The sequence below is a fragment of the Lampris incognitus genome, chromosome 17, assembly GCF_029633865.1.
Source record: "Lampris incognitus isolate fLamInc1 chromosome 17, fLamInc1.hap2, whole genome shotgun sequence".
NCBI lineage: Eukaryota > Metazoa > Chordata > Actinopteri > Lampriformes > Lampridae > Lampris > Lampris incognitus.
This window is the reverse complement of record NC_079227.1, coordinates 4,662,986-4,688,660: the sequence shown is the minus strand read 5'-3', so window position 1 is coordinate 4,688,660 and position 25,675 is coordinate 4,662,986. Positions and strand designations below refer to the sequence as shown.

Sequence of the window (25,675 nt, the reverse complement as noted above, 5' to 3'; positions counted from 1 at the left end):
GCAGCACGTGGGAGGATCACGCTATTCCCCCCAGTTCCCCCTCCCCCCTGAACAGGTGCCCCGACCGACCAGAGGAGGCGCTAGTGCCGCGACCAGGACACATACCCACATCCGGCTTCCCACCCGCAGACATGGCCAATTGTGTCTGTAGGGACGCCCGACCAAGCCGGAGGTAACATGGGGATTTGAACCGGCGATCCCCGTGTTGGTAGGCAACTGAATAGGCCACCCGGATGCCCCCCCCCCCCAGCTCATTTTAAAACTGCCAGATGAAGAAAGGTGAACAAATGAAATGCTTTTTCATAACAATGGCCGACTGGTGCCTGTTGGAAAACGGCGTGGCCTTGTAGGACATGAACTTCTGCAGATGAGCTCCAACAGATTCTGCTTCAGAACATGTGTGATATCGTACTGTACCTTTGGCTGCCAGAGGCACCGTCGTGAGGTCTCCGGCAATACTGAGCAGCTCGGGGAAATGTTGGCAAAGAGATTTCGCCAGAATGTGAAGAAAGGTGGATTTTCCGTCGACGGTTTTGGTTGTGCTCAGCTGTGAGATGGAAGAAGGTCCCACGTGAGCGACGGAGTACCAGTAACTGTAGACGATGAAGTTTTTTATCATAGAAGTTGAAGACCAAACAGACTCTCATACCTCAGTTAGGAAGTTGATCTTAAAACTAGTTGTCCTGTTGCTTTTGGGCTGTCCGTTGTTCAGGTAATTCCCCATCGCCAACACAAACTGTTAAACACACAATAACCACCTTCATCATTTCACCTGCGACACACACTGATAAGAGCACTTCTGTAAACGCTTCATACATAAATGAGGTGTAGAATCTGTTACTGTCGTACTACCTCTTCTATACATGGAATGTATTGTACACCTCACCTCACCTCACCTAGGTCGTCCCTAAGGGCGCCCCCTATAGGGTTTGTTTGTTTAAAGCATGGGGCGCTAGATTTTGTGCCTTTCCATTGTGAAGACACGTTGATCATCTGCAAAGCCACGATGTCCCCCGGTCCACAACATCAGTCTATGGATGAATGTAGCCAGGACTGCTGCTCCCCACAGGAGGAGCAGGATTTATTATCCAGGTTTACTCCTCTAGATCCGCCGTGTTCTGCTCTGTTGTCTCCTGACAACGTTAACAGGAGTACCGCGAGAAGAGTGTGGCTCTTCACCACGCACGGACGGTCAGTCATCACGGAGAGGCGATATTTTGCGCTTCACATGATGCTGGGGTGTATGCAGACCAATCCAGGACACCACAAAAGGCCTTCTGGGAAAGATACTACTCCTATACTTAACCCCTTAACCCTTATTTTGTACACAGAAATCAAAACGTGTTCTTGTGTTATCTCTAGTCTCTCAAATACCCGGTATCTGAATGTTTATGTCACAAATGACACACATTTTCCTTCCTTCAGCTGAAATACTGAATTGTACCGTTACCTCCAGGATCTTGGCCAGTTTCTTGCTGCTCTTCAGTTCTGCGGAGGCTTTGTAGATGTACTCGTAGGCGACCTTCATCTCCTCCATCCTCTCCTGCAGCGTGGTCCTGAAATGGAGGCTCCGCAGCCGAGTCTTGTACTCGGGCACCATCAGCATCTGTCGTAGAGAAAGAAAGCACAGCCAAGTCTGTTCACACTTCCACTTGTTCTCAGCTTTTTCCTCCCTTTCTTTGAGGGCTGAAATATCTTTTGTTTCTTTACATGCCCCGCTGGACTCAAGTAGTACCAGCTGCAGCCTGCAGGAAGGCGGAGTTGTCCGTCCAGCCTGACCAGCCCCGCCCACATTCATTACATCACCATGCTTTTGGTTTGGCGTTTTATCCCACAGGTCCAGCTCCGAAACCATCAACAGGACTGCCTTATAGCAGCGTCAGTGGTGTCGGGTGTGCGTGGGGAGTGATGTTAACGGCCATACTTCGTGTTGCAGAACAAAATGTGAAACACACATTGTTTTCTGCATAAATCGCTGTCACTGTCAATCTATTGTGGGTGGGTGGAGCCAACTCCGCCTTCCCACTGGATTTCTTTGACCTATAACGTTTATACTGTTTTTTCTCCACCTACTGTGTTTTCTCATTTGTAAAGCAGAAAACAAACCAACATCTGAAAACCGGCTCTTTTTAGGGCGCTTCGGAAGTTACTCTTGTGTCAGTTTGCCATTGATAACAGTTCCTTTCTTTTTTAGGATTCTCCCCCCCCCCTTTTTTCTCCCCAATTGTATCCGGCCAATCACCCCACTCTTCCGAGCCGATCCGGTCTCTGCTCCACCCCCTCTGCCAATCTGGGGGAGGGCTGCAGACTACCACATGCCTCCTCCCATACATGTGGAGTCACCAGCCGCTTCTTTTCACCTGACAGTGAGGAGTTTCACCAGGGGGACGTAGCGTGTGGGAGGATCACGCTGTTCCCCCCCAGTTCCTCCTCCCCCCTGAACAGGTGCCCCGACCGACCAGAGGAGGCGCTAGTACAGCGACCAGGACACATACCCACATCCGGCTTCCCACCCGCAGACACGGCCAATTGTGTCTGTAGGGCCGCCCGACCAAGCCGGAGGTAACACGGGGATTCGAACTGCCGATCCCCATGTTGGTAGGCAACGGAATAGACCGCCATGCCACCCGGACACCCCGATAACAGTTCCTTCCTGAACAGCAGTAAATATACCACCACCACCAGCCTCCATGTCTGCACCTGGAAGATGAACTGGTCAGGTTCACTGAGTTTGGCCGGATCCTGGTCAAACTGTTCGTACTGTTTCACCTCCTCGTCGTCGGGCGCGTACAGCAGCAGCTGCTTGATGTGAGCCGGCTCCAACCTGCCTATGGTCATGTTCATCAGGACCTGCCGCAGCTCCCCCGCAGAGAGCTTCAGGTGGGCGATCAGGATGGCTACGCGGTGCAGAGGAGGGCGAATGGAGGCCGAGGTCATTGTTAACACAGACTGTACATGAACATCACAGCGTGCAGAAGTTGGTGCATCTGTGCTTTGACATTAAGTGGTTTCTTAATTGCACTGAAACCCTCAACTTGAATTTCAGGGTCACGCTTGTGATTTGAGATACTAAAACGTCAGTTTTCTGTATCACCTTCTATGCATTGTTTCTGTATCTACAGTCACAGACTAAAGAACATTAAACTATACCCACAACAGTGAGTATGAGATTATATTAAAAAAAAATTTTTTTTTTACATTTTTGGAACAGCTCGGTTTGTAGATTTGGGCGTTTCGTGACCATTTTAACTTTTTTCCCAAACCCCAGCCTCGACCCTGTGGGAGTTCTGGTCCTCCAGCCTCCTCCCGGTCATACTCACAGGCGTTGTAGGCCTTCTTATGTGAGAGGATCTCCACCACGTCTTTCTTTTTAAAGCTCTCGGGCAGAAAGGCCGGCTCTGGAGGAGAAACTGATAAGTTTAATCACAGTGTAAGGACTCGTTCTGCAGGCACCAGGAGTGGACACTGAACACACACACACACACACAACAAGTAATGGCAAGGTCGTCAGGTTGATAACAGGGTGGAAGGAGGTGCTGATAAGAAAGCTCTGTCAAGATGTTCTCCATCCTGCCAGACAGTTCAGCATTGAGTGTCTGACAGTTTGGGGAATAAGGCAAACTGCCGCTTTGTGAGTGACAGAACTCCCTCATCATGGACCTCTATGAAGACAGAGAGGAGTGGGGGAGGAGATGGTGCCTCTGATGAGCAGGGGGGTGGATGAAGAGGCTTCGTAGCAGGCTATGGAGAACATGGTGAGGAGGAACACGGTAACTGTGAAGGTACAAACATGACAGGTGGTTTCAGTTAAAGAACAAACAGGCTTTCAAACACTCAAATACAACAAGCGAACACTCTGAATCAATCAAGTACAAACTTTGCAGTCATCTGCCATGGAGGGCCACGCATGTACGGGATTTCCTTTCAGCCAAAGTACGACAACTGCTCATTTCATTTCACGGGGTGGTGGTGTGCCGAGTACTGAAGTCAGCTGGTCAAGTTGGACTTGCACACACATCTCCCCACATGGTACATGACTGCACACCACTGGCACACAACAATGGCGGTGATGACAGACAGAGGATTTGATATGGGGGCGAGTAAAACTAGGAAGAAGAAAAAAAAACAACCTACTGGATCTGCGCTGAGTCCCAAAGTGCAGCTCTAGGTCCAGGTACTTCACCATGTCACTGAGCTTGTCATAGTCCGAGTCCTCTCCAAGCTTCAACACAGGGAAACGTCACATGATGATGGAAGTGGACAGAACCTTCGGGTAAAAGACTCTGTAGTGCCAAGACCAGAACATCTCGCTTCCACACCAGCAATTACCCTGCATCATCCACATCCTAAATGCTTCACTGCTTGTACAACAAGTACAGTCTCCCGAAGCACTTTTATTTGTCACTTTAAGGCCATGGGCCACAGGGTTGCATATTAACTGAATTATAATTCTAACCAGCGGCGACTGGCCAGTAGAGGGCGCTGGGGTGCCGCCCCATCAAACAACAAGAGATGAAAATCTACTTAAACAAAATTTAGCTGTATAATGCAAATAATGATGAAGTGTCGTCAGTCTGTGAGCGCCTGTCAGCAGCATTAAATATTGGTTCAAATGGTATTTGGTTGGTTCCTGTCTGAATACATGTACTTCCTGTCTGAATACATATACTTCCTGGGTGAGGGGCGCCGGCCAAACCACACCTTACGTAAGCCCTCAAACTTGTGGCGAGCAGGTGACCTGAGGCTGCTGTCTGATTGGTTTCTTCAGATATTCCAGGGTGCGCAGTTCTGTTCGCCTCAGACACTCCCACTTTTATTGGCAGTGAATTGGTATTATTTTAATTTTTTTTTTGCTCTAATGTCATTGGACAGTTCTCGTGGCTTTCAATCATGTTCACACCCACCACCGTGACTCGTCTCAACTGTCAATCATCCACCGTCTACGAACCCTGATAAAATCTATAGGCTAAATGGTCCTTCTGAATAACTGTATGACTGTGTGGACATTAAAGCAGCTGTCAGGTGTGCTGCACCAAGGTCATGCCCCCCCCCCCCCACCGATTTTTAGCACCAGCCGCCACTGATTCTAACAGTATGTTTTTATGGACACTCCCATTTTGTGTTTGTGTGGTTATGTGTTTACTGTTTGTTTTACTGGGCTTTGGATCAGGAGGAGTGATCTGTGGGCCAATGCTGCTGGGACAAAAGCCGGGGCCTGATCAACCCCGGCCGGGTCACCTGAGCGAGGGTGTATGATATTGAAAGACCCGAGGACCTCAGGAAACATGACTGATGATGTGTCCCAGTGCATCATGGGATGTATCTTCAAATTACTGTTACCTCTGAGCACATTGATCAAATTCCAATCGAACTGTAAAGTTGATATGCCAATAAATTGAGTCTTGAATTTTAACAACTACAGCACAACAGCAGTACATCTGACAGTCAAGTACTATTTGCTTTATATTGAATACATTAACCTATCACAAAACACAAAGTTGTACTATTTCAAATTAGAGAAAATCTTTGTATATAATGGCCCTCATTCATCAATTGTTCGTATGTACAAATTTGTTTTTACACACCCATGGAATTTTTTAGCCCTGAAATTTGTCTCAGACCAGTGAACCTGGGTAACCCCTGAACTTCAGGAATCGAGAACACTTCATTTGTCATTCATGATATGAAACCAGCCCATAGCGGTGCAACACAAAGGCAGAAACACATCCAAAAACTACAAGAACACGTATCAAACTACAAAAAAATCACTGTCCAAGAGAACGAACGCAGGATGACTGTCGGAACTGCCCCGCTTCCGCGTCCTGTCAGACCACCCTCGGTGTTTCCTCTTCGGGCACAGCTCCAGGTAGGGTCGTGGTCCCTGGGCCCACAGGACACGGCAGACCAAGCTCTCCCAGCCATCAAGACGTGGACAAAGACACTGCATGGACGGTACTGGGTGAGGCCGCCGCAAACGTGAATTCGTGCCGCCATCTTCCCACACCGGAAGCAGAAATCACCATGGAAATCACTTAGACACCAGTTGGCTAAGACTGACGTCTTTGCAGGCCTGGGTGATTGCGCGATGCAAGAGGTAGACAACAGATGTCAGGGGGAAGGAATTACAAATAACCATCAGGCTTTGCTTCTGTCTGTCAGACAAACTTGAGGGCTAAAAAAATTCCATGGGTGTGTAAGAACAAATTTGTACGTACGAACGAACGACTGATGAATGAGGCCCAGTGTTCTTACAAGGGTGTACTAACACAGCGTAATAGAATTTTAATTTCTACATTCTGTAGTACCACTTACTGTGACATCCTGCCAAAGTGCATCATGTATCAGATAGATGTCAAATTAACTATTAATGAAAGGTATTATTGTGCACTGTTGCTGCGGAGCAATTATCCACATTGGCAATATCCTGAAATGAGGCCACTGTAAAGTAAACCTCTATCGGACAGCCTCAGAGATCGGCTTCAGATGCTGCTGAATCAAGTATTTATAGAGGGTATTATTACTGTGCAGTGGCGACACGGCTGACATGCTGAGCCGCTGTGAGGGAATCCCATCTGACACGTTGACTGTCCCACTCACCTGCCCCCAGATGGTTCCCTCCGAGTTCTCCACCTGCTCCCAGCGGAGCCGCTTCACACTCATGTGGTTGGTGTCTGACGCATGCAGGCTCGACTTGGGCAACGGCGGTGGTTCACATGGTGGGGGCAAAGGTGGAGGAGGTGGTGGAGGCACCTAGTTACATCAAAACACTGGTTTCAAACTGGCCTGTTTGTAATGCTCTTAGTAAACTTTTTAACTGTAATGTTTTGGGGGGTTTTTTGGGGGGGGGGGGTTTCTCCCCTTTTCTCCCCAATTGTATCTGGCCAATTACCCCACTCTTCTGAGCTGTGCTGGTCGCTGCTCCACCCCCTCTGCCGATCCGGGGAGGGCTGCAGACTACCACATGCCTCCTCCGATACAGCCGCTTCTTTTCACCTGACAGTGAGGAGTTTCACCAGGGGGACACAGCACGTGGGAGGATCACGCTATTCCCCCCCAGTCCCCCCCCCCACAAACAGGCGCCCTGACCGACCAGAGGAGGCGCTAGTGCAGTGACCAGGACACATACCCACATCCGGCTTCCCGCCTGCAGACACGGCCAATCGTGTCTGTAGGGAAGCCCGACCAACCTGGAGGTAACAATGGCAAATCTTTTTTAATCCACAGTGTGAAACAACAGTTTATGTGCTCACGGGCACTGGTTCAGCTAGTCAGGCCTTCTGTCACTGCACACTGACTTATTTCTGTCACTGCACATTGGCTTATTTCTATCACTGCACACTGACTTATTTCTGTCACTGCACACCGGCTTATTTCTATCACTGCACATTGGCTTATTTCTATCACTGCACACTGACTTATTTATGTCACTGCACACTGGCTTATTTCTATCACTGCACACTGGCTTATTTCTATCACTGCACATTGGCTTATTTCTATCACTGCACACTGGCTTATTTCTATCACTGCACACAGGCTTATTTCTATCACTGCACACTGGCTTATTTCTATCACTGCACACTGGCTTATTTCTATCACTGCACACTGGCTTATTTCTGTCACTGCACATTGGCTTATTTCTATCACTGCACACTGGCTTATTTCTATCACTGCACATTGGCTTATTTCTATCACTGCACACTGGCTTATTTCTATCACTGCACATTGGCTTATTTCTATCACTGCACACTGGCTTATTTCTGTCACTGCATATTGGCTTATTTCTATCACTGCACACTGGCTTATTTCTATCACTGCACACTGGCTTATTTCTATCACTGCACATTGGCTTATTTCTGTCACTGCACATTGGCTTATTTCTATCACTGCACATTGGCTTATTTCTATCACTGCACACTGGCTTATTTCTGTCACTGCACACTGACTTATTTCTGTCATTGCACACTGGCTTATTTCTGTCACTGCACACTGACTTATTTCTATCACTTCACACTGGCTTATTTATGTCACTGCACACTGACCTATTTATGTCACTGCACACTGACTTATTTCTGTCACTGCACACTGACTTATTTCTGTCACTGCACACTGGCTTATTTCTGTCACTGCACACTGGCTTATTTCTATCACTGCACACTGGCTTATTTCTATCACTGCACACTGGCTTATTTCTGTCACTGCATATTGGCTTATTTCTATCACTGCACACTGGCTTATTTCTATCACTGCACACTGGCTTATTTCTATCACTGCACATTGGCTTATTTCTGTCACTGCCCATTGGCTTATTTCTATCACTGCACATTGGCTTATTTCTATCACTGCACACTGGCTTATTTCTATCACTGCACACTGGCTTATTTCTGTCACTGCACACTGACTTATTTCTGTCGTTGCACACTGGCTTATTTCTGTCACTGCACACTGACTTATTTCTATCACTTCACACTGGCTTATTTATGTCACTGCACACTGACTTATTTCTGTCACTGCACACTGACTTATTTCTGTCACTGCACACTGGCTTATTTCTGTCACTGCACACTGGCTTATTTCTGTCACTGCACACTGGCTTATTTCTGTCACTGCACACTGGCTTATTTCTGTCACTGCACACTGACCTATTTATGTCACTGCACACTGGCTTATTTCTGTCACTGCACACTGGCTTATTTCTGTCACTGCACACTGGCTTATTTCTGTCACTGCACACTGGCTTATTTCTGTCACTGCACACTGGCTTATTTCTGTCACTGCACACTGACCTATTTATGTCACTGCACACTGGCTTATTTCTGTCACTGCAGACTGGCTTATTTCTGTCACTGCACACTGGCTTATTTATGTCACTGCACACTGACCTATTTATGTCACTGCACACTGACTTATTTCTGTCACTGCACACTGGCTTATTTCTGTCACTGCAGACTGGCTTATTTATGTCACTGCACACTGACTTATTTCTGTCACTGCACACTGGCTTATTTCTGTCACTGCACACTGGCTTATTTATGTCACTGCACACTGACTTATTTCTGTCACTGCAGACTGGCTTATTTCTGTCACTGCACACCGACTTATTTCTGTCACTGCACACTGGCTTATTTCTGTCACTGCACACTGACTTTGCTCATCTGTCATGTAAGTCTGTGAACCTGGTTGTACTCTGAACATATGTAAACAAAGTGCATGCATGGCCCTGGTTCAGGTGGATGTAGTACAGTATATCATAAGTGCAAATAGCAGGGCACCATAAAAAGAAAGTAGATGAACATAAATACTACACGCTACAAACATCCACCTCCAACTATAAAACATACATGTACTCTTCAACCAAACTGTTACCGCCTCCATTGTATTTTTAATATTTGATGACGGAACTAAATACGAGTGTTACCTTCTGTGACTGAAGCTCGACACGAGTGGTCTCATAGGTCTTGGCGTGGGTGGAGAGAGTGGAGTGAGCACTCTGAGTCTGGGGGAGGAGTGAGGGAGGTGGGTGAGTTTGGGTCTGGGTTTGAGTGTGTGCGGGGGTCTGGTCCTGGAGGGAGGGGGGCAAGGGGCCCTGGTAGCTGTGTTGGTGGTGGAGTTGGTGGTGTCTCTGCAGGACCAGCTGGCTGGATCTGAGCAGCTGGGGGGAGGGCAGCGGGGATGGCTGGTGGACAGGCTGTGGTTGGCTGACTTGTCGGGGGAGGTGAGGGGGACGTGAGGGCTTTGGAGAGCGGCGGGACATCAGGGGCTTGGAGGGGGAGTGGGACAGCCGTCCGGAGGAAGCCTGGAAGCGTTGGTGTCCTCGTTCTGCCTCCTCTGCGGTGGAGAACACCTTGTGGAGGGGAGGCCGGCTGGACAAGAGCACCCGCGGCGGTGGTGGTGGTGGAGGGATGATGGGGTGGTGGGGCTGGAAACCTGTACGGGCGCGGGGCATGTGCTGCGGGGAGAAGCGCACTGGTGGGTGGGCGTCGGTGAACTCGAATGGAGGGGGTATGGGGGTCTGGAAGGGTGGGGGAGGTGGCGGGCTCTCGGTGGGGGGAGGGGGGATGGGCTCAGAGCCAGAGGAATAGGAGAGGGAGGTGGTGTCATCGCTGCTGCTATGGTCTTCACTGCTCCCGCTACTGAGCTGACAGGGAATGAACTGCAGCTCCTGGTCATCCTGAAAACTCATCTGGGGGAGAGAGGAGAGGGAGTAGAGAGAGAGGAGAGGGAGAGGAGCGAGAGTTCTTCATCACTAAACCCTCCTCTTCATCACCTGCTGCTGTCTATTCTATCATATCTGTTCCATTTTTCACTCCTAACTCCTCTGAACAACATACAGTCGCTGGAGGGGTTTGACTCTAGCTCACTGTCAGGGGCTCTGACCTTTGAACTCCTTACTGCTGGTTTTTGACAAGATGGCGATGCGAGAATGTAGAGTGGGAGGAGAATTTAGAATTAAAGCGCTCACAGAGTCTCGATGTGGAGGACACGTAGGCAGACGGACAGTCCACAGTCCTCTGCCTGTCCCTCCAGGCGTACCAGTGCATTGTAAAGGCAAACTTTCCCAGTATTTGAAAACTATATTCTGTGTGGCACTGGATCCACTGAGGTCCACCTTGACATTATCTGGTCCATGTGGGCCACAGTGGGTCCGGTCCGTCTGTGTACCTTATATCTGGAATTTTCTGAGTTGCTCATTCTGCATAGAAGATTTGCCCTAACATGTAAAATGTGAACGTAAAAGGATGTTAAATAAGTATATATATAAAGAAATAAATACTTTATTTATATAATACTATATATTATATATAATGTATATATTATTATATATTATATTAATATATATTATATAATGCATTATATAATATATACTGTTATACTATACGTATATATTATAATATAAATATATTTATTTTACTATTACATTATTACATATTATATATTATATAATATATAATACACTATATATATTATATAAATATATTTGTTTATATATTACAAATATTGTATAATATACATTATATGTGTATATAATATATATTATAATATACATTATACTATACATATATAATAAACATATTTATTTGTAGATTACATATATTATATTCATTTAATAAACTATTAAACTTATTTATTAAATAAATTGCTACCTCTATCCTAATATTAACTTAATTTACCTGCTTTTTAAACATCTGCATTTGTTCACAGCTCACTTCATCTGCACTGTACATTGCCATAAATTATCAAACATAAATTCCATTTAAAAACTGAGGCAGCAAAGTGCACATATGTGCACCAATCTTCAGCTTTGTTTTCATTACTGCTAATTAATTACAAGTCTAAACTATTAATGGAAGCATGAAATCAGCACACTAAAATGCACACACCTTACAATGAGTCATATAAGACATAACAAGTCTACTTTGTAGCACTAAGTAAGTTAATTATTATGTTTACTTACAGGCACATGTGTTCTTCTGAAACCATGAGAGGCACCGTGACATATCTGTTCATGTGACACAAGCGTGATTGCATCATACAGTCAAGTCGCTCTGATCTACACATGTAACAGCTCATCTGGTTTAAACATTCTGTATCATGGTTCACAACAAGCCCTCCTCCAAACACTGCACATACTCCACACTGCACATACTCCACACTGCACATGCTACACACTGCACATGCTACACACTGCACATGCTACACACTGCACACGCTACACACTACACACTGCACATACTCCACACTGCACATACTCCACACTGCACATACTCCACACTGCACATGCTACACACTACACATGCTACACACTGCACATGCTACACACTGCACATACTCCACACTGCACATGCTACACACTACACATGCTACACACTGCACATGCTACACACTGCACATACTCCACACTGCACATGCTACACACTGCACATACTACACACTGCACACGCTACACACTCCACACTGCACATACTACCCACTGCACATACTCCACACTGCACATGCTACACACTGCACATGCTACACTCTGCACACGCTACATACTCCGCACTGCACATGCTACACACTGCACATACTCCGCACTGCACATACTCCACAACTGCTTCAAGAGTTTACTTTCACATCTACAGACCATTATAATAATCAGTTTCCTTACACAGCATGCCCAACAAATCTCAGGAAGAGAACTGAGACCAGAACAACTCCCACTACTGGAACTATCAGCACATGCTTCATTCACATTTACAGATGGTGTGGCCCTGCCCACTGTGTGTGTGTGATACAAATAAGAATAAGTTGAGCTGAAAGTTGATGCTGATATGAGGTGATGATGTCTCTGCTCCTCACCTCCTCGTAGTCGTTCTCTCCGGGGACGAAGTCGTCCACCAGGGTGACGCGGTGGCCCAGCTGTTCGCTCAGCGCGTCCAGGAATTTGTCGGTGTCACGGCTCCGTGGCGGCCGGGAGAAGGTGAACAGCTTCTTGCGGCGGTTGAGGGGGCTGAGGGCGCTGTCCGAGGGCTGGGGGGAGGCAGGGGGGCTCTCCAGGCTCACATAGGGGTTCGAGTCGAGGCTGCCCTGGTGGTAGATCTCATAAACGGGGGTGGGCAGGGGCTCCTTCCAGGACAGAGACAGGCCTGACTTGCGGTTTCCTGTGGAGAAAGAGGCAGTTGTTTAAAGATGGCTGCACGAGGTGTGGTGGGATGGTGTTTCATTTGGCGGCCTTACGTTGGACCCTTCAGCAGCAGATGTTGAGGACATTTACAGTATTTATGGTACATCTTATACCGAGTGGAGTGTAACTCATGATGTGCATGGGCTTTTGTGTGTGTGTGTGTGTGTGTGTGTGTGCGTGCGTGCATCAGCTCCAGAGTACCTGTCATGGGGGGCAGTGTGAGGGGGGAAAGAGAGCGGCCAAAGGCCTCAGTCTGTCCCCGGCCCTCGGGGCCCGGTGAGGAGACGCTCTGCAGTGGAGACCCACTCTTCCCTGCGTACATGTTCTCCAGCTCCGTGTACACACCTGACATCTACAGGCGGAGGCGTGAGTGGCACAGTTAGCACAGATGTGACGCCATACACTTGGTTTGAAGGTCCACATGCAGACTGCTTCTCATCTCTGGGCAGTAACTTGCTGACCCCAAATTAATCGTTGGTTTACATGAGCTAATTTTATTCTTTCACGTGGTCAGGAGTCTATCCCAGCAGGCACTGGACGGACCGCCGGGAGACACCCTGGACAGTCGCCAGTCCATCACAGCATACACACACTTAGTTACTCACATACCATCCATAAAAATTGACAATTTAGAGACTCCAGTTCCCCTAATATACACGTTTGTGGACTCGGGATCAGGAACTTAATACATTTACATTTTCTCATTTAGCAGACGGTCCAGACAGTCTGAGCCAGAATGACTTACAAGAGACTCGGCAATCAGCAGACGGAATCGTGTGAACCAACAGGTTTCTGGCCACTGAATAGTAATCCCATCACAGTGATGTACCGACCACGGACCAGACTCGCTAGCCCTTGGCTAACAGGTCAGACCCTTTAGTTGAATGGTTAGCTGTGGTGTGGCCAACCCGGGTTCGCATCCTGGCTGTGGCGGTTCCCAGCTGCCCCCTGAATTCACTGTATTGGTGTCAGAAGTGGGATGGTGAGACCATGACACCAACAGAAGCACGGGGACGCGCTTCCCGAAGGAGGAGGGTAGTGTAACGATCATGAATGAGTAGACTCGCTAGCCGGTTTGCTAACAAGTCGGACCCTTTAGTCAACTGGTTAACGTAGTCGCCCATGGTGCGGGAGACCTGGGTTTGCGTCTTTGCTGTAGCAAATTTGGGGGGGGGGCAGTCTGGAACTGCCACAGCCGGGACGTGGACCCGGGACTCCTGCACCACGGGTGACTGCCCTAACCAGTCGACTAAAGGGTGCGACCTGTTAGCCAACTGGCTAGTGAGTCTACTCATTCATGATCGTTACACTACCCCCCTACTTCGGGAAGTGCGTCCCCGTGCTTCTGATGGCCTCAAGGTCTCACCATCCCACTTCTGACGCAATTGTAGTCAATTCGGGAGGCAGCTGCGAACCTGGACTACCGCACCACGGGTGACTACGTTAACCAGTCTACTAAAGGGTGCGACCTGTTAGCCAACAGGCTAGTGAGTCTACACACTCATAATCGTTACAGTGACAGAAGTAATAAAAGATTCAGAATAAGCTGGATGCTCTCACACATCAGTGTGACAGTCCTGCCTAGAGACTATCTGTACATGATGAGCCCGGAGGAACACTCTCAGACATGGGACTTTTCAATCCAGGTTCATCATGGGTCATGGAGGGCCATGTGCAGGCAGGTTTCCCTCAGTCTACCCACCCCACGCATTTGGCCCTCAATGATCACGGATGCCAACGACTAATTTAACAGGTCAGCAAGTTATCAACAGTCAAGACATGCTGAATAACAGTGGTTATTACCTAACCTTCAAATGATGCAAGTCCACAAAGCACAGACAACATGACCGGTATAAACGCTGCCAGTCGGCGGCTAGCCGTCATTATACCCACGTGTTTGAGGTCGGGGGACTCTGGGAAAGAGGTCCCGTCTCCACACTGCCTCTCCTCAGGGCTCCCGTTTGCATCGACATGAATTCCTAAAGTACAACAAGGCATGAAGAAGGTCACATGGACGGAAGCGTTCTTATTCCATCTGCCTCACATTTTGAGACAAGAGGGAATAAAGTGATGGAACAGGAGAAACCACAAATGAAACAACTGAAATTCTGAGAGCGCGCAGATTGAAAATAAATTCCACCAACATGTATGCTTCTGAAATCAAGGACTGTGACATTTCCTGACAGAATGGAGATGTGGGCTTGAATTCCATGGATGACATAGCGACGCAATTTTGTTTCACTGAAAATTGCTTGAAATTAGCAGCTGAAGGTTTGCTGTGCATCTTTTCAGCAAAAACCTGCTGAAAAGGGCATCCATCCATCCATCCAGCCATAATGGATGGATGGATGGACGGATGGATGGACCTATTGAAAAGGTGCTCTTTCATTTTTGCAAACCACAGTCTTTGCCAGTTAGCCACTGAACACCATCTCTGAAGCAAGTGTCACGCTCAAGAGCACCTCGATAGTAGTAGCTTGGAAGTGAGGGAAGGTTCGTTGTTCCCTCTCCCAGCCCAACTCAGACAAAAACAACCCAAACCCTCGGGACATTCAGGAGATCTTGGTGGTTCATGCATCCAAGCATGTCAGTCTGAAAGCAACCAGCATTACCCAGGACCGTCCTCACATCACACCACATGGTTGATGCTAGATGCAACGGGGTGTAGGCACAGAAGTAGACATGATTGGTTGTTGCATTGGCCAGCAGACAGCGCGGAACCTCGAAGTGCACTGACTGCCAGACCGACAGACAGAGCAATAGTTGGGGCGAATTAAGTTAACGTTAGTTAGCTAGCGATAGCAATAGCGGTAGGGTTAAGGTTAGGGTTACAGTACGATCTGGCAATGTTAAGGTCAGTTGTAAGCTAGCTAGCTAAATGTTTCAGTGCGCATCGTTTGTTTCAAGTCAGTGCGCTTCGAGGTTCCACGCTGTCTACTGGCCGACGCAACAGCCAATCACAGCTGCAACAGCCAATTACGGCTACTTCCATGCCTACACCCCACTGGATCTAGCATCAACCACACCACATCCCCTCTCTTACCCTGTCCAAACACAGAGAGGAGATGACAACAAACCACGGCTCACACACAGCACACCCTGCTGGTATTGTTGTTGTTGTTGTGGTTGTTATCTTGGTAGTGGTTGTTGTTGTGGTGGTGATGGTTGTTGTTTTTATTTATGTATGTATGTATTTAATTATTTATTTATTGACAACCCCCCCCCTTTCTCCCCAATTGTATCTGGCCAATTACCCCATGCTTCCGGTTGCTGCTCCAACCCCTCTGCCAATCCAGGGAGGGCTGCAGACCACCACATGCCTCCTCCGATACATGTGGAGTTGCCAGCTGCTTCTTTTCACCTGACAGTGAGGAGTTTCGCCAGGGGGACGCAGGGCGTGGGAGGATCACGCTATTCCTCCCAGTTCCCCCTTCCCCCTGAACAGGTGCCCCAACCAACCAGAGGAGGGGCTAGTGCAGCGACCAGGACACATACCCACATCCAGCTTCCCACCCGCAGACACGGCCAATTGTGTCTGTAGGGACGCCCGATCAAGCCGGAGGTAACACGGGGATTTGAACCGGCGACCGCTACGCCACCTGGAGTTGTTTTTATTTTTGCTCTGGTTGTTGTTGTTGTGCTGGCTGTTTCTGTAATGGTGGTGTGGGGTGAATCTTGTTTTTTTGGTGGTGGTGGTGGTTGTTGGGGTTTTGTGGTTGTCGTGGGCAGCAGCAGCGTACCCATTCCCAGATGTGTTCCAATGATGCAGTCGTCAGAACTCCTCTCTCGGACGTTGTTTCGGTAAGAGCTGCCCGTCACGCGCATTGAGCTGCTCCTCCGATGGTGCTCCCCACCAGGCTCAGGCTCCAACGCTGCTTCAGAACACACACAAACACACACACACACACAGATATACACTACCGTTCAAAAGTTTGGGATCACCCAAACAATTTTGTGTTTTCCATGAAAAGTCACACTTATTCACCACCATATATTGTGAAATGAATAGAAAATAGAGTCAAGACATTGACAAGGTTAGAAATAATGATTTGTATTTGAAATAAGATTTTTTTTACATCAAACTTTGCTTTCGTCAAAGAATCCTCCATTTGCAGCAATTACAGCATTGCAGACCTTTGGCATTCTAGCTGTTAATTTGTTGAGGTAATCTGGAGAAATTGCACCCCACACTTCCAGAAGCAGCTCCCACAAGTTGGATTGGTTGGATGGGCACTTCTTTGAGCAGATTGAGTTTCTGGAGCATCACATTTGTGGGGTCAATTAAACGCTCAAAATGGCCAGAAAAAGAGAACTTTCATCTGAAACTCGACAGTCTATTCTTGTTCTTAGAAATGAAGGCTATTCCATGCGAGAAATTGCTAAGAAATTGAAGATTTCCTACACCGGTGTGTACTACTCCCTTCAGAGGACAGCACAAACAGGCTCTAACCAGAGTAGAAAAAGAAGTGGGAGGCCGCGTTGCACAACTGAGCAAGAAGATAAGTACATTAGAGTCTCTAGTTTGAGAAACAGACGCCTCACAGGTCCCCAACTGGCATCTTCATTAAATAGTACCTGTTAGAGCCTGTTTGTGCTGTCCTCTGAAGGGAGTAGTACACACCGGTGTAGGAAATCTTCAATTTCTTAGCAATTTCTCGCATGGAATAGCCTTCATTTCTAAGAACAAGAATAGACTGTCGAGTTTCAGATGAAAGTTCTCTTTTTCTGGCCATTTTGAGCGTTTAATTGACCCCACAAATGTGATGCTCCAGAAACTCAATCTGCTCAAAGAAGTGCCCATCCAACCAATCCAACTTGTGGGAGCTGCTTCTGGAAGTGTGGGGTGCAATTTCTCCAGATTACCTCAACAAATTAACAGCTAGAATGCCAAAGGTCTGCAATGCTGTAATTGCTGCAAATGGAGGATTCTTTGACGAAAGCAAAGTTTGATGTAAAAAAAATCTTATTTCAAATACAAATCATTATTTCTAACCTTGTCAATGTCTTGACTCTATTTTCTATTCATTTCACAACATATGGTGGTGAATAAGTGTGACTTTTCATGGAAAACACGAAATTGTTTGGGTGATCCCAAACTTTTGAACGGTAGTGTACATGTAAGACCAGAAGCAGGAGAAGCGTGGATCAACGTGTGTCCTGTGCTTCACCCGGACTGTGTGGTGCGGTGGTTTGGCTCATGTCCTACCAGTTGTTTGCATGATAATACATGCACGTTTTGCTCCTCTGGGAATTCAACCAACAGCTCTGTGCATTTCACACCAGGTGGAAAATCATCAAAGCTGACAGAGGAACGTGGCCTTTAATCACACACACACACAAACAAAACGCAATCCCAGAATGCCTGAGGACTCATTTATGAAAACATAAGCGTGTCTACATGTAACGACCACGGATGAGTAGACTCGCTAGCCCTTGGCTAACAGGGCCAATCCCAGATGTAGCAAATTCAGGGGGCAGCTGGGAACTGCCACCGCAGCTGGGATGCAAACCCGGGTCTCCCGCACCACGGGCAACTGCGCTAACCAGTCAACTAAAGGGTCCGACCTGTTAGCCAACCAGCTAGCAAGTCTAGACATTCGTGCTCGTTACACATTGTCCACTTAAGAGGAAGATGAAGACGTAATTTATTAATCCCCGAGAGGAATTTCATTCCCTGCATGTCACCACCCTATAGTATAGGACCAGTGTGCAGCTGCAGCATCCGGGGACCAACTCTACTTCTTTCCATTGCCTTGCTCATGGGCACAGACGGGAGTATTAACCCTTACATGCATGTCTTCTTGATGGTGGGAGGAAACCCACGCAGACACGGCAAGAACATGCAAACTCCACACAGAAAGGACCTGGGATGGCCTGGGGTTCGAACCCAGGACCTTCTTGCTGTGAGACAACATTGCTAACCACTGGACCACCACGCTGCCCACAAACAGTTCCTGATCTAGACAGTCGGTTATATTAATATCATACTACTGTTATATTAATGTTCTACTACTGTGATATTAATGGTATATTCATGTTATACTACTGTTATATTAATGTCATACTGTGGCGGACACTAGGGGCTATGCCTCTCACCCAGCAGGACTGTGAGTTGGGGGCGTGGTTTACGTTCCCGGGCTCGCCGGTGCAGGGTTGTTCCTGCTGCAGTTGGTTTTTGGAGTTGAGGAATAAACATCAAACTCGCCTTGGTCTCCTGTGTTTTTCCTCATTCCTGCCACATTACTACTGTTATATTAATGTTCTACTAATGTTATATTAATGTTATACTACTGTTGTATTAATGTTATACGACAGTTATATTAATGTTTTCCACAGTTTCTCTGAAATAACAACAGTGTCCTGGCTTCAGTCAGCCTGTTGCGTCCCTTTTTCCTGATACCGTCTACTTTCTATGTTCTACTTTTCTCCCCTTTTTCTCACCAATTGTACCCGGCCAATTACCCCATTTTTTCTGAGTCGTCCCGGTCTCTGCTCCACCCCCTCTGCCGATCCGGGGAGGGCTGCAGACTACCACGTGTCCTCTGATACATGTGGCGTCAACAGCCGCTTGTTTTCACCTGACAGTGAGGAGTTTCACCAGGGGGACGTAGCGTGTGGGAGGATCACACTATTTCCCCCAGTTCCCCCTCCCTCCTGAACAGGTGCCCGGACCAACCAAAAGAGGCGCTAGTGCAGCGACCAGGACACATGCCCACATCCGGCTTCCCACCCAAAGACACGGCCAATTGTGTCTGTAGGGACACCGGACCAAGCTGGAGGTAACACGGATATTTGAAACGGCGAGCCACATGTTGGTAGGCAACAGAATAGACTGCTAGGCTACCCGGACGCCCCTACACTCTACTTTTCTAACTAAGTAAAAGACCCCCCCACACACACACACACAAATAAATGTATAAAAGTGACTACATTCAGAAGTTTTCCACACACAATGTAAAGTGAACAGGAAGTGCGGGGGTGAAGCAAGATTGTGTGATGCACCATGTGTGATCTAACGCCAAGGCACGAACCGGTTAACAAGTCAGTTTGGGTAGAATTGTTTGTGGTTCAAATCCAGTCAAGGCAGTAAAATATAGCCCGCTCGTACTGTGTTTAAGTGTTTCAGATGTTTGTGTGCTGGCTCACCGCTGGTCTTGAAGCCCAGGAAACGCGAGATTTTGCTCCTGCAGTGCTCCTGCTCGTCATAGGTCAGCAGCTGGTAGATGAACTGCCAGATCAGCTGCTTAGCTGGTGTGTCCAGCACCGGAAACACATCCACTATCAGGGTGTCCACGTTCCTGTCAACACAAATACACAAATACACACACATACACACACACACAGCCGCTAGTTCTGACAGTCTGATGTGACAACTGAGGGACATTAAAAGGCAGGCGTTCAGCAGCCCTGCGGTGGGTTTTCTGCATCAGTAAGACTCTAATATCACGGTATAAAAACATATCACGTTATTCCAGCTCTCACCACCTTCTACAGGGGCACCACTGAAAGTATTCTAATCTACGGTCTCACTTCCTGGTTCGGTACCTGCCAAGCAAGAGAACAACACCAGCTGAACGGGATGGCGAAGACAGCTAGCGAGATCATTTGTGCCCCTCTCCCCTTCCTGTTGGAGGTTTACCATCAACGCTGTGTTGGCAGAGCCTCCGGCATCATTAAGGATCCCCAACACCCTTCTCACAGGACCCCCCCCCCTTCTCACAGGACCCCCACCACCCTTCTCACAACCTGTTCCCCCTCCTGCCGTCTGGGAAGAGCTACAGGAGCATCGGTGTAAACCCAGCAGAATGCTGAATAGCTTCTGTCCACAAGCAGTCACGATCATTAACAAACTGTGCCCCCCCCCCCCACGGTCATGCCCCCCCACCCACCCTCTAAAAACTCCCACCTACCATCTAACCCCCCACTACCCTCTAAACCCCCCCACCTACCCTCTAAGCCCCCACTACCCTCTAACCCCCACTACCCTCTAAACACCCCATTTACCCTCTAAACTCCCCATTTACCCTCTAACCCCCCATCTACCCTCTATTTTGACTCCTGCTACCTACTACCAGAATATTTTTTGGGGCGTCTGGGTAGCATAGTGGTCTATTCTATTGCCTACCAACATGGGGATCACCCGTTCGAATCCCCATGTTACCTCCGGCTTGGTCGGGCGTCCCTATAGGCACAATTGGCCATGTCTGTGGGTAGGAAGCCGGATTTGGGTATGTGTCCTGGTCGCTTCACTAGCGCCTCCTCTGGTCGGTCGGGGTGCTTGTTTGGGGGGGAGGAGGAACTGGGGGGAATAGCATGATCCTCCCACGTGTTATGTCGCCCTGGTGAAACTCCTCACTGCCAGATGAGAAGAAGCGGTTGGTGACTCCACATGTACCGGAGGAGGCATGTGGTAGTCTGCAGCCCTCCCCGGATCAGCAGAGGGGTTGGAGCAGAGACCGGGAAGGATCGGAAGAGTGGGGTAAATGACCAAGTACAATTGGGGTGAAAAAGGGGTGGAAAATTCCCCCCTCTCAAAAAAAGAATATTTTCCTCAGAGGACAGGATCCTTTTATTTGGGCCTGCAGCGTCTGATCGGACACCGAGGCCCTTCTCATGTTCCTACGCCTCAACACCTACAACACAACCACATGTCTGTGAATGTTCTCATTCATCCAGGTCGTCATGGTTATCCAAAGGAATTGAATCGAGTGCAACTGGACTTGGTATATATCCGTGAAGACGTTTCGCCTCTCATCCAAGAGGCTTCCTCAGTTCGTGCTTTTCTGACTAGACCAAGCTAGTCTGACTGGCTGGTGATGAGACTCAGATATTTATCCTCTTTGGAGTCGTTATCAGAGCTAACGATGTCCATGGCTCTTTGTGTTCCGATGTGTAGCTTGATTCAATTCCTTTGAACACAACCACATCTTTTAATTACCAGCCAGTAAGATTTTCTGCTACACCAAATGGAGATTAAATGCCTCGCCTCAGGAATCTTCATCATCAGGAGTTCAGGGTGATGGTGGCATTGCTGGGGGGGGGGTTATTCGTTCACTTTCTCCACCCTCATTTCCTCAGTCAGCTAGTGGATTCAAACCAGCATCTGCTCTAACCAGAGTGGTGAACAATCTTTTACTAGCTATGGACTCGGGTTCCACTTCTGTGCTTCTACTACTGGACCTCAGGGCAGCCTTTGACACCACTGATCACTGTATATCATTAGATAGATTAAATTGTAATTTTGGTGTCTCTGGCTTAGCTCTCTTTTGGCTCAAGTCCTACTTATCTGGAAGAACACATTGTGTCTGCTATAGTAATATTATATCAAAATTATCTGACGTTAAATATGGTGTGCCTCAGGGCTCAGTTCTTGGCCCTCTACTTTTCTCTCTTTACATTACACCTCTTGGCCAAATTATACGCAGTTATGGAATAAATTTCCATTGCTATGCTGATGATACTCAGCTGTATGTGCCTATAAGGGCTGATGATCATACTCAAATCACTAACTTAGAGGCCTGCTTGGCTACTGTGAAAAACTGGATGTCACTTAACTTTTTGCTTTTAAATTCAGATAAAACTGAGATGCTGATCATTGGCCCTGCTAGACACAGGCACCGATTTGATCAAGTAACGATAACGATCGACAACTCTATGGTTTCACAAAGTGTGGCAGCCAAAAATCTTGGTGTTACGTTTGATCCCAGCCTTTCCTTTGATAAGCACATTAAAGAAATCACCACGACTGCCTTTTCCACTTACGTAACATAGCTAAAATTCGGTCTTTTCTCTCTATGGCTGACGCAGAGACTCTAACACATGCATTTGTTTCATCCAGACTTGATTACTGTAATGTTCTGTTCTCAGGTCTGCCACATTCTAGTACTAAAAGTCTTCAGATGGTTCAGAATGCTGCTGCTAGAATCCTAACTACAACTAGGAAATGTGACCATATTACACCAATTCTTGCCTCCCTTCATTGGCTTCCTGTCCATGTTAGACCAGGATACAAGGTGCTTCTGCCGACTTATAAAATCCTAAATGGGCTTGCCCCATCTTACCTGTCTGATCTCCTTAAACCTTACATGCCATCTCGAGCACTTCGTTCTCAAAATACAGGGCTCCTGTGTGTACCCCAAGTTATAAAGAAGTCAGCTGGTGGCAGGGCCTTTTCCTATCGGGCCCCGTTCTTGTGGAATAACCTGCCTGCTGCCATCAGACAATCAGAGTCTGTCGAGTCCTTTACATCCAAATTTAAAACTCATCTTTTTACCTTAGTTTACAATTAGTTGCCTTTAAGTTGAGTGCTTCACAACCTGTACTGCATGGTGGGTCGGTTTCTGTCTCAATGAATTTACCAACCACTGTTCTGCTGACCAGATTATAGAGTATAGATTATAGCGTATAGATTATAGCATATATAATATAGCATATAGATGATATATTATAGACTATAGCGTATAGACTATATCGTATAGGTTATATTGTATAGATGATATAGTATAGATTATAGCATACAGATTATTAATCGATTATGACTAATGAGTACTGCAAACTGTTCTCTTCTCTCACGTCTTTTCTCTCTCTCTGAACGACGTCTTCTCCTTTCTCTTCTTCTGTTGTGTGAATGCTGTCATGTGAGTCTCCCTTGTGTGCACGTGCAGTCTGTTCTCCTCCCAGGTCTGTGTGGTGATGGTGGTCACCACTTGGACGCTGCCTGGCATCCCCCTCATCACATTTTCTTTCTATAAATCAATATATTTTTTTTTTTTTTTACATGGTGATGCTGGTCGCATGGCTTGGGTCCTGGACTGTTCCGGTGGTATCTGACACTGCTTGGCCTCCTGCACATCATATTCTTCATACATTTTTATAATTCCATTATAATTCTGTTTATCCTCTTTCAATGTTGTGTTGTGTAAACTGTGTAAACACAACATAATTGCACATTGTGCGTCTTGGGAGAGAGATCCACCTCTGTTCCTCTCCCTGAGGTTTCTTCCTGTTGTTTCTCCTGTTAAAGGTTTTTTCTTAGGGAGTTGTTCCTTATCCGATGAGAGGGTCTAAGGACAGGATGTTGTGTTGCTGTTAAGCCCACTGAGGCAAATTTGTAATTTGTGATATTGGGCTATACAAATAAAGTTGACTTGACTTGAACTTTATAGTCATAATCCAGCCGTGAGAGCGTGCATGCAGGTCTTCCGTCCAGCCCAGCACCACAGCTGCTCGCACCGCCTGGTCCTCCTGTCTGGCTGAAGGTGTGGTAATACTGAAACCAGACGGTGCAGTGTTGGGCTGGGATGAAAACATGCACGTGACGCTCCTGGCCACATGATGGGGCACCACTAGTCTATAGTATCACTTCCTGTGCATGCACACACACACACACACACACACACACACACACACACACACACCTTCTCATTGCTAACCTGTGCTGGAAGAAGGTCTCCAAGGCCTTGCAGACGGTGTATCTCTCCTGCACGGTCAGCAGGTGGTCCAGCTGCTGGCTGAAGGTGCGGCCGTGGACCTTGATGCTGGGGGGGAGGATCTCCGCCACCCACTGCAGAGAGCTGAGGGCCGGGGACCTGTGCAGAGGACACCCACACTTCACTGAAAAGAACGGCAGATGACGTGACCTCGTCTTCAGATCCAGCACCCTCACTTCCTGTCCGTGTCCTCACTTCCTGTCCCTATGTCCTCAGGGACGTGATAATCTTACACACTTCCATGAGCTGAAACTGTCTTTGAAATCTTGAAACAAGAAACTAGATTTGAGAGTACAGTCATGTCTGCGTTCAAATGTCAAATGATTTTAAAGTAAATAATCATCCATCCATCCATCCATCATCAATCCAAACACTTATCCTGCTCTCAGGGTCGCAGGGGTGCTGGAGCCTATCCCAGCAGTCATTGGGCAGCAGGCGGGGAGACACCCTGGACAGGCTGCCAGGCCATCACACACACACACACACACACACACACACACACACACACATTCACACCTAGGGACAATTTAGTGCGGCCGAGTCACCTGACCTACATGTCTTTGGACTGTGGGAGGAAACCGGAGCCCCCGGAGGAAACCCACACAGACACGGGGAGAACATGCAAACTCCACACAAAGGACGACCTGGGACGACCCCCAAGGTTGGACTACCCTGGGGCTCGAACCCAGGACCTTCTAGCTGTGAGGCGACCGTGCTAACCACTGCGCCACCGTGCTAACCACTGCGCCACCGTGCCGCCCAGTAAATAATCAGACCACATGTTAAAGGTTCAAGTCAACAGGTCTGTTGGACGTAGGCCTGCCTGTCCAACATCATGTGTCCACACTCCTACTACACCAAGCTGACACACCTCAGGAAGGATACAAACTTACATGTGTGAATTCTGAGTGCATTATTTGATATTTATGTTTCCATCACACTTTTTTGAGTTCAGAATGTCAGAGTTCACATGAAGACTGGGATGGGACGTGGTCCCTGTCCTGTGTGACTCAGCTACGCTCAACTTCACCTCAGCTACAAGTCCGTGGATGAATACTGTATGCCAACTGAACGGCTCCGAGAATGGGTCGGTCACCTGGAGCGCGGGGCGGAGGTGGGAGCCAGGCCCGGCGGGTCCTCCGGGTCGGTTTGGTCCGACAGCGAGTATTCAACCGGACCGTCCTCCACCACCAGGGTGGGCATGGCCCCACTGCCCTGCAGCATGGACACCACCTTCTCATGGGAGCAGCTCCTGCAGAAACCACCAGCAGAACCAGAAACACTCATGGTTTCCCCCAGCTCACAGCAGTGCAACACAAAGACAAACACACACCCAAAAACCACAAGAACTACAAGAACACACATATCCAAACTAACAGACATACCCAAACTAACACACATACCCAAACTAACACACATATCCAAACTAACACACATACCCAAACTAACACACATATCCACACTAACACACATCCACACATACCCACACTAATACACATATCCAAACTAACAGACATATCTAAAC

At 47.7% G+C, this 25,675-nt stretch overlaps 1 protein-coding gene across 1 annotated transcript in view; it reads right to left on the bottom strand.

Annotated features, from left to right (window-relative positions):
- grid2ipb (glutamate receptor, ionotropic, delta 2 (Grid2) interacting protein, b) overlaps positions 1 to 25,675 on the bottom strand; it is a 63,003-nt gene that overhangs the window by 2,791 nt on the left and 34,537 nt on the right. The window contains exons 8-22 of the mRNA XM_056297588.1: positions 25,247 to 25,402; positions 24,094 to 24,249; positions 19,808 to 19,959; positions 16,402 to 16,536; positions 14,555 to 14,640; positions 12,722 to 13,013; positions 12,337 to 12,638; positions 9,416 to 10,180; positions 6,598 to 6,750; positions 4,135 to 4,222; positions 3,321 to 3,410; positions 2,701 to 2,897; positions 1,451 to 1,606; positions 650 to 736; positions 418 to 547 (exon numbers count right to left, since the gene is read on the bottom strand). Of these exons, the coding sequence (XP_056153563.1) occupies positions 418 to 547; positions 650 to 736; positions 1,451 to 1,606; positions 2,701 to 2,897; positions 3,321 to 3,410; positions 4,135 to 4,222; positions 6,598 to 6,750; positions 9,416 to 10,180; positions 12,337 to 12,638; positions 12,722 to 13,013; positions 14,555 to 14,640; positions 16,402 to 16,536; positions 19,808 to 19,959; positions 24,094 to 24,249; positions 25,247 to 25,402 (2,945 nt within the window). The remainder of the gene's footprint in view (positions 1 to 417; positions 548 to 649; positions 737 to 1,450; positions 1,607 to 2,700; positions 2,898 to 3,320; positions 3,411 to 4,134; positions 4,223 to 6,597; positions 6,751 to 9,415; positions 10,181 to 12,336; positions 12,639 to 12,721; positions 13,014 to 14,554; positions 14,641 to 16,401; positions 16,537 to 19,807; positions 19,960 to 24,093; positions 24,250 to 25,246; positions 25,403 to 25,675) is intronic.